The sequence below is a fragment of the Mya arenaria genome, chromosome 3, assembly GCF_026914265.1.
Source record: "Mya arenaria isolate MELC-2E11 chromosome 3, ASM2691426v1".
NCBI lineage: Eukaryota > Metazoa > Mollusca > Bivalvia > Myida > Myidae > Mya > Mya arenaria.
Window position 1 is genome coordinate 92953648 of NC_069124.1, and position 16036 is coordinate 92969683.

Below are 16036 nucleotides of genomic sequence, written 5' to 3' on the forward strand. Positions count from 1 at the left end.
ATCGGACGAGAAAAATGTCAAATGAAAATGTCAAATGAAACATAATTATTTAATTGTAGTGTTTTAACATGTAATTTTTATTTTTAACTTTAAATTGATTTTCAGTGAATAATATTAAACCATAACCCGTTTGGAGTAGTCCTTTGGCGTAACTGCTAAGCTGAAATAACTACTCGAAGTACTTGCAACGTAGTTAAATGTGAATAATTCTGACTTTGTATACCGTCCATATACATCCGAGCTTGTTTCAAAAGAAAATGTCCGAGGTGTTCTGATTGCTTATCGGTAAGGAACGTGACGATTGACGAATTATCTTGATTTATTTGCAAATGCACGAGTTGGTAAGAATCTGATGTTTTATATAAAACAGTTTAGAACATGGTGTTAACAAATAAAACAACTTTTACTGAAAGAACTATATGTATTTTGTAAAATATACAAAACAAAAACTCTCCTCATTCTTAGTACATCAGTGATTTCTAAAAATCAATACTTAAGATCTAAAAAAGTCCGTTAATTAGTTTTTGTTGGTGTTTGACTTTAATAACATGGAGCTATACATGGTATTTAATTTTAAGTGACACAAGCACAGCTAATCATTGAAAAGATAATTTACATTTCATCTGTTTTCAATGGCTTAACATAGTTCGACAATACCCTTCTGTTTACTACTCAGTGTCGTTTTACAATTTCTAAAATAGTCTTACCACAACACCTAAACGGTATTATTACAGTCTATGCATCATATGAAACACATATCAAAAGTATCACAGACAGATGAAAGAAAAGAATGCAAAATGACCATTAAGGTATAAAAGTATGTACGAAAGATGGAAATATAAATCAATACAAAAGATGAGTTTAGTCGGTCGTGATTTATATATTATAAGAGGTATTTTAAACCAGTCCATAACATTTCCGATAAGACTTAAACATGTATCTCCACACAATGTTCAAGTCCTAGGGGCTGTGTGATCTTATTTACACTTAATTGAACTTCTGTTTGGAATGTGCTTATTTTCAAGAGACAAATTTGTTTACATAATGTGCAGGCACGCAGAAGCGTTTGGAAGATGATTTCGGAGAGAGAAGTGCTGTGTGTTAAATCCTGTCGTTGTTCATAGATATCTGCCATTCAGCAAAAACAGGTAAACCTGTCCTTTAAAAATGCAGGTATGTTTACATTTTCTTAATAAACTTTACCTTTACTATAAACAGAATGAGAGTCGTGATAGCAATTGGCAAGAATGCATCTCTCAACAAAACCCAAAACATGTACCAGATACAACATATAATGATAAATTGTGAAATAAAAACCATATTGCAATATCTGATTAGAATGAACGTTTAAATCTATGCGTACATACAGTGGCTCCTTTTCTGATCGGTAAAACCATTGAATTTGCACGATGCCAATATCACTAACGAATAGTGTTGTCGTTTGCTATTAAACATGCTACTTCATTTGAGCGAATAGATATTGAGATCAAATTTAAAATCCTAATTGAAACATTAGTTATTACCCGCTATATGAAAGTCTTATGTACATGCATATGGTAAGCATGGTTGTACGTACAGTAGAAGGAGTCTTTACTATGAATTGAAGATATATTTTGCTTGTATCACCGTCATAATGACCGCGCAGATGGCTAACGCACTTGTCTGTACTGGGGTGCAGTTATTGTCGTTAGCAGTCTGCAGCCAGCAGTCCTATGGCGTGGAATGTAAGGCACATATCTCTTTTATTTTTCTTGAAAGATTATTTGTCCATCTTCGTGATAAACGTTCATCTCATAATACGAAAACAGTGCGATAATATCGTCTTTATTCCCATGTTCAACGAGATTGCACGCACGAGGGCTACGGTGAGCGTGGCCATGACTACCAGCACCAGACCACTGGAACCCGGGGGAAGGGCGGCCCCGTTTGATGAATCCCGAGCCTGCGAATAGCTGGCATCCGTCTCCGTGAGGACTGATCCTAAAATTACAGGAAATACCATTTAATATAGAGGTATATCATTACTCAATGTGTTAGGGAAATTTTATACAAGTACTATTAATAGACGATTGACTTTTTTTTGCGAATATTTTTGACAAAATAAGAGAGCCACAAGCTGGTTTTAGAGAGGGGTACTGTACAATTGATAACGCGTTTATTTTACAGGGTTTGATTGAAAATAAATTGAGCAGAAAGGGGGTAAAATGTACGTAGCATATGTCGATTTTCTCAAGGCATTTGACTTAGTCAGTAGACATAAATTGTTTGAAATCCTTTCATCTAATCGTGTATACGGTAGATTATATAAATCCCTAACAGCAATGTATACTAAAGTTAGAGCCAGAGTCCGATCTAATAATAACATCATTTCAAACGAATTTGATTGCCCAACCGGTTTAAAACAAGGTTGCCTTTGCTCTCCGATATTGTTCGTATTCTTTGTCAATGAGTTTGTTAAACAAATAGAGAAAAGCGAACTAAAAGGGATTCAGCTCTTCCCTGATTGGCGAGAAATATTATGCCTACTATTTGCAGACGATTTAGCTTTAATGGCTGACACTGTAGTAGGCCTTCAAAGAATACTAACAAACTATCAGATTTTACACAGGAGTTTAACCTTACAGTCAATACTAAGAAAACATAAGTCATGGTCTACAAAAATGGGGGCACACTTTCGAAGACTGAAAAGTGGTACTTTAATAAGGAACGATTGGAAGTTGTAAACGGATTCCCATATGTTGGTGTTTTCCTTTCACAACAACTATCATTCCCAAGAATGGCAAATGAACAGGCAACTACTGGGAAGCGAGTACTTATTTCGTTGCTATCAAAACTATACAAATTTGGCCAACTTAACCAAAAATCGTATTTTAAGATTTTTGATACAAAAATAGCGCCAATATTAACATATGGTTCAGAATATGGGGTACTGAAAAACGTAACACAATTGAATCTGTCCAAATATACGCGTGTAAAAGATATATGTGTGTCCCTCAGAAAACAACAAACATAGCAGTTCTTGGTGATTGTGGAAGATTTCCGATGTATATACAAACTATGAAAAAAGTAATAAAATATTGGCTTAAGATACGACATATGCCAAATGATAGATTTGTGCGCCTTGTTTATAATATGCTCAAATATATGGACGAACTGGGGCACAGCAACTGGACAACACGGGTTAAACATATATTAAATGTGACGGAGTATAGCTACGTATGGATCGATCAACTGGTCCAAAATGAAAATATATTTCTTGATCAACATTGTGCAAAGACTTAAAGACCAATACATGCAAGATTGGACAAGGTTAATATCAGAATCTCATAAACTTAGCCTATTCAGAAATCTGAACACGGATTATAGACATGCACCATACTTAAATAATGTAAAAATAAGAAAGTTCTGAAGTGCTTTAGCTAAGCTTAGGTGTTCCGCCCATAATTTAGAAGTTGAATCAGGCAGATATTATAATACTCCCTATGAAAATAGAATTTGTAAAATATGTCAATTAGAGGTTGAGACTGAGTACCATTTCATAATGAAATGCACTACTTTTAATGATCTGAGGATCAAATATCTCCCCAGCAAGTATTACAATAATCCGAACATGCATAAATTTCATCTCTTACTGAACACAACAACAGATAGCACTGTTAATAACTTAGCAATGTTTATCTTCTATGCCTTAAAACTGCGGGAAGAATTTGTGAATAATAATTTACCATAACAGTGTTGAAAAACACCATACTGATATATATTTATTCATAACTATATATAAGGTTGTTCTACTTTGTACATGGTATTATATGCACATTTATCACTACATATATTATATGCCAAATAATTTTCACATGTAACTTGTGTTCACCATTCACCTGTAATTGTCTCATTTGTGTTTGTTTGTTTGTACATAATGATTGTTTTGGGCCGGTGGCCTTTATCAAATAAATGATTTGAATTTGGAATTTGAATTTGATAAAAGCATTAACTGAAAAACAATATATAATATTTGTTCAGTGTTAAAAATATGCCTTTTAACATATCAGGGTGATACCTTCTCTTCATGTAGTTGTTCTCATGAAAAAAGGACAAAACACATCATCTGAATTTTAGATTAATTCCGAAGAACAGAAAAAAGTGATTTCTCACAATTGAACTAATTTTCTTGTCTGAAGTTCGTCATTTTGACAGTTTTAACGAATAGCAAGCGCATTTCTGTTGAATCTCGGCAAATATATGGAGCTCGTTGTACGACCGGAGATAACGCTTTGGTTATCAACATCCTAAAAAAGGTTAAAAGACAAGGAGCAGTTGATAAAATGGTTGAAATAAATCAAATTCAGTAAATATAGATCGATTCGAGGTACAGACGCAGCGATTTATTTTCTTTTCTATCATCGGCGGTATTAATAAAAGCGAAGTAATGGACCGGTTTCGTTCAGTGATATTTCCCTGAAATAACTGTATAGAAGCCCGGGCTATTATTCCACGCTTCGGATAAAGTAATATATACAGATTTACAATGCGATGATGAAGACATTTCGTATAGAGGGAAGATTTCATAACAATGTCCGATACAGATATAGTTCGTGAAGTTGCACATGATGCTCCCGATGGAAATTCTTACACCAGAATCATTTCGTGTTCAGTTTTATCACCGAGGCTTTGAATGTTCGTCGCAACACTGCTTGCAAAATGAGCCGTACCAAGCGAATGGTCATTTCGGAACATATTAGTTCTTTTCCACCAAAGTCGTAGTTATATATCTACCCAAGTAGCCTTTGTGGTAATAATTGTCTGCATGATATTTTAGTGTTATTCCCATTAGAGCAATTTTGACATCGCAATTTAGAGTTAATTATATATAGAGAGCGGAATGTTGATCAGTTGTTCTCAGCATCTCGACCGGATGACGTTAGCTTTACATCGTTTGATATAATTTTCCATCACCACATAGTTGCCGGGAATGACATAATCAAATTGAGGAAAAATGTTTATTTCAGTGTCTGATCGTAATATATTTCACCGAATGAGCACCAAAAGTTATATATCACGATTTGGTGTTCACTTTTGGTGTTCACGGGGTGAAATATATTTCGATCTTACACTGAAATATACCTCTCTTTTTTCTTTTTATTATTTGCATAAAAAGGATATTAAATGGGTTACCTTCTTTAAAGAAAGATGTTATTATTATAATGATTTATCATTATTATGCATGTACTTGCTTTTTTCAGAAGATAGCACTAAATTGTACGCGAACGTAACGACATTTCGGAAATGACGTCGTTGATATTCATATAAAATCATATCGTGACGTTCACTTCATTTGTTTACGTTATGTACGATCTGATTACACCTTAATGGTCACCTCAAGTTTACCGTTATAACTACATAGCGTAACGTAGCGTAATGTCGTGAAGCGTGTTGCGGGAATCAGATTTTAATGAGCTTGAGCCCTGTACTCATTTTAGTTTGATTTGGACGTGATAACATACAGTTATGAATCAGTGAATTACCAATTTGAGTTCACTAATAAATCTGTGTAAATTACCGGAAAGCATATAATCAATTAATTTGTGCTGCATCTTGGATGAGTTCTAAGACCATATCCAATATGAGTTCACAACAATTTGCAATAGCAAACGACTTTGAAGAACTCTTCCAATGACACTTCTTGTAAACGTTTACTTTCAGTAATGAACTGTTAATCAGAAGACAAATGAGTACACTGAACTAATGTCCGTCCTGGTTGCAATTTATCAGATATATAATCGCAAACAGTTTGCTGTTCACCTTTTTCTCTAGAACAAATATTAATGAACAACAAGCAGTAATCTGATTTTAAACACTAGGAACCAATGTTTGTAAAAATGTTTTAGATCTTTGTCTTAACATAGGTAATCGTACATTTTCGTTTGACTTATAAGATCATTAGAAAAAGGTCAGTTCCGTCCTTAATATAAATCCTTTACGAAGCTTTAGTGAGTCAAGATTATGTAAGGGATGATCAATCTGTTGCGGTCAAGATCATGTAGGGGATGATCAATCTGTGAAAGTCAAGATTATGTAAGGGATGATCAATCTGTGGAAGTCCAGATCATGTAAGGGACGATCAATCTGTAAAAGTCAAGATCATGTAAGGGATGATCAATCGGTGGAAGTGCAGAGTATGTAAGGGATGATCAATCTGTGGAAGTCAAGATCATGTAAAGGATGATCAATCTGTGAAAGTCAAGAGTATGTAAGGGATGATCAATCTGTTGCGGTCAAGATCATGTAGGAGATGATCAATCTGTGGAAGTCAAGATCATGTAAGGGATGATCAATCTGTGGAAGTCAAGAGTATGTAAGGGATGATCAATCTGTGGAAGTCAAGAGTAAGTAAGGGATGATCAATATGTGGAAGTCAAGATTATGTAAGGGATGATCAATCTGTTGCGGTCAAGATCATGTAAGGGATGATCAATCGGCGGAAGTCCAGATCATGTAAGGGATGATCAATTCGTGGAAGTAAAGATGATGTAAGGGATGATCAATCGGTGAAATTCAAGATCATGTAAGGGATGATCAATCTGTGGAAGTCAAGAGTAAGTAAGGGATGATCAATATGTGGAAGTCAAGATTATGTAAGGGATGATCAATCTGTGAAAGTCAAGATCATTTTAGGGATGATCAATCTGTGATGGTCAAGATAATGAAAGGGGTGATCAATATGTGGAAGTCAAGAGTATGTATGGGATGATCAATCTATGATAGTCAAGATCATGCAAGGGATGATCAATCTGTGGAGGTCAAAATTATGTAAGGGATGATCAATCCTTTGAGGTCAAGATTATGTAAGGGGTGATGAATTCGTGGAAGTCAAGATGATGTAAGAGATGATCAATCGGTGAAATTCAAGATCATGTAAGGGATGATCAATCTGTGGAAGTCAAGATCATGTAAGGGATGATCAATCTGTGAAAGTCAGGATTATGTAAGGGGTTAAGAATCTGTGGAAGTCAAGATCACGTAAGAGATGATCAATATGTGGAACTCAAGATCACTTAAGAGATGATCACTATGTGGAAGTCAAGATCATGCAGGGGATGATCAATCTGTGGAAGTCAAGATCATGTAAATCAACCTGTGGAAGTCAAGAGTATGTAAGGGATGTCAAGAGTATGTAAGGAAAGATCAATCTGTGGAAGTCAAGAGTATGTAGGGAATGATCAATCGGTGGAATTCATGATCATGTAGGGGATGATCAATCTGTGGAAATCAAGATCATGTAAATCAACCTGTGGAAGTCAAGAGTATGTAAGGGATGTCAAGAGTATGTAAGGAAAGATCAATCTGTGGAAAACAAGAGTATATAGGGAATGATCAATCTGTGGAAGTCAAGATCATGTAGGGGATGATCAATCTGTGAAAGTCAAGATTATGTAAGGGGTGATGAATCTGTAGAAGTCAAGATCCCGTAAGGAAGATCAATATTTGGAAGTCAAGATTATGTAAGGGATGATCAATCTGTGGAAGTCAAGATCATGCAGGGGATGATCAATCTGTGGAAAACAAGAGTATGTAAGGGATGATCAATCTGTGGAAGTCAAGATCATGTAAGGGATGGTCAATCTGTGGAAGTCAAGAGTATGTTAGGGATGATCAATCTGTGGAAGTCAAGAGTGTGTAAGGGATGTCAAGAGTATGTAGGGAATGATAAATATGTGGAAGTAAAGATCATGCATTGGATGATCAATATGTGGAAGTAAGGGATGATCAATCTGTGGAAGTCAAGAGTATGTAAGGGATGATCAATCTTTGGAAGTCAAGATTAGGTAAGGGATGATCAATCTGTGGAAGTCAAGATCATGTAAGGGATGATCAATCTGTGGAAGTCAAGAGTATATAAGGGATGATCAATCTGTGGAAGTCAAGATCATGTAAGGGATAATCAATCTGTGGAAGTCAAGAGTATCTTAGAGATGATCAATCTGTGGAGGTCAAAATTATGTAAGGGATGATCAATCTGTGGAAGTCAAGAGTATGTAAGGGATGATCAATCTGTGGAAGTCAAGAGTATGTAAGGGATGATCAATCTGTGGAAGTCAAGATCATGAAAGGGATGATCAATCTGTGGAAGTGAAGAGTATGTTAGGGATGATCAATCTGTGGAGGTCAAGATCATGTAAGGGATGATCAATCTGTGGAAGTCAAGATCATGTAAGGAATGATCAGTCTGTGGTGGTCAAGATCATGTAAGGGATGATCAATCTGTGGAAGTCAAGATTATGTAAGGGATGATCAATCTGTGGAAGTCAAGATTATGTAAAGGATTATGAATCTTTGGAAGTCAAGACCAAGTAAGGGATGATCAATCTGTGGAAGTCAAGAGTATGTAAAGGATTATGAATCTTTGGAAGTCAAGATCATGTAAGGGATGATCAATATGTGGAAATCAAGATCATGTAAGGGATGATCAATCTGTGGAAGTCAAGATCATGTAAGGGATGATCAATCTGTGGAAATCAAGATCATGTAAAGGATGATCAATCTGTGGAAGTAAAGAGTATGTAAGGGATGATCAATCTGTGGAAGTCAAGAGTATGTAAAGGATGATCAATCTGTGGAAGTCAAGACGATGTAAGGGACGATCAATCTGTGGAAGTCAAGAGTATGTAAGGGATGATCAATCTGTGGAAGTCAAATGTAAGTAAGGGATGATCAATCTGTGGAAGTCAAGATTATGTAAGGGTTGATCAATCTGTGGAAGTCAAGATCATGTAAGGGATGATCAATCTGTGGAAGTCAAGAGTATGTAAGGGATGATCAATCTGTGAAAGTCAAGAGTATGTAAGAGATGATCAATCTGTGGAGGTCAAAATTATGTAAGGGATGATCAATCTGTGGAAGTCAAGAGTATGTAAGGGATGATCAATCTGTGGAAGTCAAGAGTATGTAAGGGATGATCAATCTGTGGAGGTCAAAATTATGTAAGGGATGATCAATCTGTGGAAGTCAAGATCATGTAAGGGATGATCAATGTGTGGAAGTCAAGAGTATGTAAGGGATGATCAATCTGTGGAAGTCAAGATCATGTAAGGGATGATCAATCTGTGGAAGTTAAGAGTATGTTAGGGATGATCAATCTGTGGAGATCAAGATCAAGTAAGGAATGATCAGTCTGCGGTGGTCAAGATCATGTAAGGGATGATCAATCTGTGGAAGTAAAGATTATGTAAGGGATGATCAATCTGTGGAAGTCAAGATCATGTAAGGGATGATCAATCTGTGGAAGTCAAGATCATGTAAGGAATGATCAGTCTGTGGTGGTCAAGATCATGTAAGGGATGATCAATCTGTGGAAGTCAAGATTATGTAAGGGATGATCAATCTGTAAAAGTCAAGATTATGTAAAGGATTATCAATCTTTGGAAGTCAAGACCATGTAAGGGATGATCAGTCTGTGGAAGTCAAGACTATGTAAGGGATGATCAATCTGTGGAAGTCAAGATTATGTAAAGGATTATCAATCTTTGGAAGTCAAGAAAATGTAAGGGATGATCAATCTGTGGAAGTCAAGAGTATGTAAAGTATTATCAATCTGTGGAAGTCAAGATCATGTAAGGGATGATCAATCTGTGGAAATCAAGATCATGTAAGGGATGTCAATATGTGGAAGTCAAGATCATGTAAGGGATGATCAATCTGTGGAAGTCAAGAGTATGTTAGTGCTGATAAAGCAGTGATTCTCCTTGAATCTGGTATCAGAATACATAGCACCGAGTTTGAATGGCCGAAAAATCCAGCTCCTTCAGGATTCTCTATGAAGATGAGGAAGTACCTGAAGGGTCGTCGTCTAGAGAGTGGAAGTCAAGAGTGTGTTGGTAAGGGATGATCAATCTGTGGAAATCAAGATCATGTAAGGGATGATTAATCTGTGGAAGTCAAGAGTATGTAAGGGATGATCAATCTGTGGAAGTCAAGAGTATGTACAGGATGATCAATCTGTGGAAGTCAAGATGATGTAAGGGAAGATCAATCTGTGGAAGTCAAGAGTAAGTAAGGGATGATCAATCTGTGGAAGTCAAGATTATGTAAGGGATGATCAATCTGTGGAAGTCAAGATCATGTAAGGGATGATCAATCTGTGGAAGTCAAGAGTATGTAAGGGATGATCAATCTGTGGAAGTCAAGATCATGTAAGGGATGATCAATCTGTGGAAGTCAAGAGTATGTAAGGGATGATCAATCTGTGGAAGTCAAGAGTAAGTAAGGGATTATCAATCTGTGGAAGTCAAGAGCATGTAGGGGATGATCAATATGTAGAAGTCAAGAGTATGTAAGGGATGATCCATATGTTGAAGTCAAGATCATGTAAGGGATGATCAATCTCTGGAAGTCAAGAGTATGTAAGAGATGATCAATCTGTGGAAGTCAAGATCATGTAAGGGATGATCAATCTGTGGAAGTCAAGAGTATGTAATGGATGATCAATCTGTGGACGTCAAAATTATGTGAGGGATGATCAATCTGTGGAAGTCAAGAAAATGTAAGGGATGATCAATCTGTGGAAGTCAAGAGTATGTAAGGGATGATCAATCTGTGAAAGTCAAGAGTATGATAGGGCTTATCAATCTGTGGAGGTCAAGATCATGTAAGGGATGATCAATCTGTGGAAGTCAAGATCATGTAAGGGATGATCAATCTGTGGAAGTCAAGAGTATGTAAGGGATGATCAATCTGTGGAAGTCAAGATCATGTAAGGGATGATCAATCTGTGGAAGTCAAGAGTATGTAAAGGATTATCAATCTGTGGAAGTCAAGATCATGTAAGGGATGATCAATCTGTGGAAGTCAAGATTATGTAAGGGATGATCTATCTTTGGAAGTCAAGAGTATGTAAGGGATGATCAATCTGTGGAAGTCAAGAGTATGTAAGGGATGATCAATCTGTGGAAGTCAAGATCATGTAAGGTATGATCAATCTGTGGAAGTGAAGAGTATGTTAGGGATGATCAATCTGTGGAGGTCAAGATTATGTAAGGAATGATCAGTCTGTGGTGGTCAAGAACATGTAAGGGATGATCAATCTGTGGAAGTCAAGATTATGTAAGGGATGATCAATCTGTGGAAGTCAAGATCATGTAAGGGATGATCAATCTGTGGAAGTCAAGATCATGTAAGGAATGATCAGTCTGTGGTGGTCAAGATCATGTAAGGGATGACCAATCTGTGGAAGTCAACATTATGTAAGGGATGATCAATCTGTGGAAGTCAAGATTATGTAAAGGATTATCCATCTTTGGAAGTCAAGACCATGTAAGGGATGATTAATCTGTGGAAGTCAAGATTATGTAAGGGATGATCAATCTGTGGAAGTCAAGATTATGTAAAGGATTATCAATCTTTGGAAGTCAAGACCATGTAAAGAATGATCAATCTGTGGAAGTCAAGAGTATGTAAAGGATAATCAATCTGTGGAAGTCAAGATCATGTAAGGGACGATCAATCTGTGGAAGTCAAGAGTATGTAAGGGATGATCAATCTGTGGAAGTTAAGAGTATGTAAAGGATGATCAATCTGTGGAAGTCAAGATTATGTAAAGGACGATCAATCTGTGGAAGTCAAGAGTAAGTAAGGGATGATCAATCTGTGGAAGTCAAGATCATGTAAGGGATGATCAATCTGTGGAAGTCAAGATCATGTAAGGGATGATCAATCTGTGGAAGTCAAGAGTATGTAAGGGATGATCAATCTGTGGAAGTCAAGATCATGTAAGGGATGATCAATCTGTGGAAGTCAAAATAATGTCAGGGATGATCAATCTGTGGAAGTCAAGAGTAAGTAAGGGATTATCAATCTGTGGAAGTCAAGAGCATATAGGGGATGATCAATATGTAGAAGTCAAGAGAAGGTAAGGGATGATCCATATGTTGAAGTCAAGATCATGTAAGGGATGATCAATCTTTGGAAGTCAAGAGTATGTAAGGGATGATCAATCTGTGGAAGTCAAGATCATGTAAGGGATGATCAATCTGTGAAAGTCAAGAGTATGTAAAGGATGATCAATCTGTGGACGTCAAAATTATGTGAGGGATGATCAATCCGTGGAAGTCAAGAAAATGTAAGGGTTGATCAATCTGTGGAAGTCAAGAGTATGTAAGGGATGATCAATCTGTGGAAGTCAAGATCATGTAAGGGATGATCAATCTGTGGAAGTCAAGAGTATGTTAGTGCTTATCAATATGTGGAGGTCAAGATCATGTAAGGGATGATCAATCTGTGGAAGTCAAGATCATGTAAGGGATGATCAATCTGTGGAAGTCAAGAGTATGTAAGGGATGATCAATCTGTGGAAGTCAGGATCATGTAAGGGATGATCAATCTGTGGAAGTCAAGAGTATGTAAAGGATTATCAATCTGTGGAAGTCAAGATCATGTAAGGGATGATCTATCTGTGGAAGTCAAGATTATGTAAGGGATGATCAATCTGTGGAAGACAAGAGTATGTAAAGGATGATCAATCTGTGGAAGTCAAGATGATGTAAGGGATGATCAATCTGTGGAAGTCAATTTCATGTAAGGGATGATCAATCTGTGGAAGTTAAGAGTAAGTAAGAGATGATCAATATGTGGAAGTCAAGATTATGTAAAGGATGATCAATCTGTGGAAGTCAAGATCATGTAAGGGATAATCAATCTGTGGAAGTCAAGAGTATGTAAGGGATAATCAATCTGTGGAAGTCAAGAGAATGTAAGAGATGATCAATCTGTGGAGGTCAAAATTATGTAAGGGATGATCAATCTGTGGAAGTAAAGGGTATGTAAGGGATGATCAATCTGTGGAAGTCAAGAGTATGTAAGGGATGATCAATCTGTGGAAGTCAAGATCATGTAAGGGATGATCAATCTGTGAAAGTCAAGAGTATGTTAGGGATGATCAATCTGTGGAAGTCAAGATCATGTAAGGAATGATCAGTCTGTGGTGGTCAAGATCATGTAAGGGATGATCAATCTGTGGAAGTCAAGATTATGTAAGGGATGATCAATCTGTGGAAGTCAAGATTATGTAAAGGATTATCAATCTTTGGAAGTCAAGACCATGTAAGGGATGATCAATCTGTGGAAGTCAAGAGTATGTAAAGGATTATCAATCTGTGGAAGTAAAGATCATGTAAGGGATGTTCAATCTGTGGAAATCAAGATCATGTAAGGGATGATCAATCTGTGGAAGTCAAGATCATGTAAGGGATGATCAATCTGTGGAAATCAAGATTATGTAAGGGATGATCAATCTGTGGAAGTCAAAAGTATGTAAAGGATGATCAATCTGTGGAACTCAATATTATGTATGGGACGATCAATCTGTGGAAGTCAAGAGTATGTAAGGAATGATTAATCTGTGGAAGTCAAAAGTAAGTAAGGGATGATCAATCTGTGGAAGTCAAGATTATGTAAGGGATGATCAATCTGTGCAAGTCAAGATCATGTAAGGGATGATCAATCTGTGGAAGTCAAGAGTATGTAAGGGATGATCAGTCTGTGGAAGTTAAGATCATGTAAGGGATGATCAATCTGTGGAAGTCAAGAGTATGTAAGGGATGATCAATCTGTTGAAGTCAAGAGTAAGTAAGGGATTATCAATCGGTGGAAGTCAATGCATGTAGGGGATGATCAATATGTAGAAGTCAAGAGTATGTAAGGGATGATCAATATGTTGAAGTCAAGATCATGTAAGGGATGATCAATCGGTGGAAGTCAAGAGTATGTAAGGGATGATCAATCTGTGGAAGTCAAGATCATGTAAGTGATGATCAATCTGTGGAAGTCAAGAGTATGTAAGGGATGATCAATCTGTGGAGGTCAAAATTATGTGAGGGATGATCAATCTGTGGAAGTTAAGAGTATGTAAGGGACGATCAATCTGTGGAAGTCAAGAGTATGTAAGGGATGATCAATCTGTGGAAGTCAAGATCATGTAAAGGATGATCAATCTGTGGAAGTCAAGACGATGTAAGGGACGATCAATCTGTGGTTGTCAAGATCATGTAAGGGATGATCTATCTGTGGAAGTCAAGATTATATAAGGGATGATCAATCTGTGGAAGTCAAGATTATGTAAAGGATTATCAATCTGTGGAAGTCAAGATCATGTAAGGGATGATCAATCTGTGGAAGTCAAGATTATGTAAGGGACGATCAATCTGTGGAAGTCAAGAGTATGTAAAGGATGATCAATCTTTGGAAGTCAAGATGATGTAAGGGATGATCAATCTGTGGAAGTCAAGTGTATGTAAGCGATGATCAATCTGTGGAAGTCAAGATCATGTAAGGGATGATCAATCTGTGGAAGTCAAGAGTATGTAAGGGATGATCAATCTGTGGAAGTCAAGATCATGTAAGGGATGATCAATCTGTGGAAGTCAAGAGTATGTAAGTGATGATCAATCTGTGGAAGTCAAGATCATGTAAGGGATGATCAATCTGTGGAAGTCAAGAGTATGTAAAGGATTATCAATCTTTGGAAGTCAAGACCATGTAAGGGATGATCAATCTGTGGAAGGCAAGAGTATGTAAAGGATTATCAATCTGTGGAAGTCAAGATCATGTAAGGGATGATCAATCTGTGGAAATCAAAATCATGTAAGGGATGATCAATATGTGGAAGTCAAGATCATGTAAGGGATGATCAATCTGTGGAAATCAAGATCATGTAAGGGATGATCAATCTGTGGAAGTCAAGAGTATGTAAGGGATGATCAATCTGTGGAAGTCAAGAGTATGTAAAGGATGATCAATCTGTGGAAGTCAAGACGATGTAAGGGACGATCAATCTGTGGAAGTCAAAAGTATGTAAGGGATGATCAATCTGTGGAAGTCAAGAGGAAGTAAGGGATGATCAATCTGTGGAAGGCAAGATTATGTAAGGGATGATCAATCTGTGGAAGTCAAGATCATGTAAGGGATGATCAATCTGTGGAAGTCAAGAGTATGTAAGGGATGATCAATCTGTGGAAGTCAAGATCATGTAAGGGATGATCAATCTGTGGAAGTCAAGAGTATGTAAGGGATGTCAAGAGTATGTAAGGAAAGATCAATCTGTGGAAAACAAGAGTATGTAGGGAATGATCAATCTGTGGAAGTCAAGAGTAAGTAAGGGATTATCAATCTGTGGAAGTCAAGAGCATGTAGGGGATTATCAATATGTAGAAGTCAAGAGTATGTAAGGGATGATCAATATGTTGAAGTCAAGAGTATGTAAGGGATGATCAATCTGTAGAAGTCAAGAGTATGTAAGGGATGATCAATTGGTGGAAATATCCGTTAAGTTTATATTAAGCATATCATTTGGAATATTCAATACATGTTAACTGTTGATACAACATATAGCGATTTTTGTCAAATATTTATTGATCAAAACATGACACATATAGAGAGAATACATATAAAGACGGACATTCAGGAGGGAATTTCTATAAATATTTCGGGCGAAGACTAAAACATTTCAATTACTGTCTTTTTTCTTTATTTTATTGTATCGTCGTATGCTTACCTCTTCGATGAACGGGTTTTCCTGCTGAAAAAGAAGACGGGTTTTTAACAACAATAAATGCAGTGGAATACTGTCAACAGGAAATCAGGTACTCCTTTAAGGAATAAAACGTTTAGCTGTTCAATATACAAAACACCTCTAATATGGGTTTATGTCAATTGCCTAATAGCTTAAGTCAAAAGTCACGTCAAGAGTTCTTTAAAGTCGCCAAAAACTACGAAATAAACGAAAATTATACGTTACACAACGTGACTGCAATAAAGCCGAAATATTAAAGCATTTTGTGAAACATAAACACTAACATTGAATGTGAGTCTTGTTACAAGACCACAAAAGGAAAGGTGAAAGAAACACATCATGTACCTCTATTTCATTATGTTAATCTCGATAATGAGCGAATAACGTTTTAACGTTAACTGTGCATTTTCCTAACAGCGTGACCATCATTTGTTATAGAAACCGCTCAGAGTAGCGACAAAAGCTAGTGTAGGCAAG

At 36.6% G+C, this 16036-nt stretch overlaps 1 protein-coding gene across 1 annotated transcript in view; it reads right to left on the bottom strand.

Annotated features, from left to right (window-relative positions):
* Nucleotides 1-301: 301 nt before the first annotated feature.
* LOC128228347 (uncharacterized) overlaps nucleotides 302-16036 on the bottom strand; it is a 64296-nt gene continuing 48561 nt past the window's right edge. Inside the window, exons 8-9 of the mRNA XM_052939608.1 lie at nucleotides 15542-15565; nucleotides 302-1980 (exon numbers count right to left, since the gene is read on the bottom strand). Coding sequence (XP_052795568.1) covers nucleotides 1787-1980; nucleotides 15542-15565 — 218 coding nt within the window. The 3' untranslated portion in view covers nucleotides 302-1786. The remainder of the gene's footprint in view (nucleotides 1981-15541; nucleotides 15566-16036) is intronic.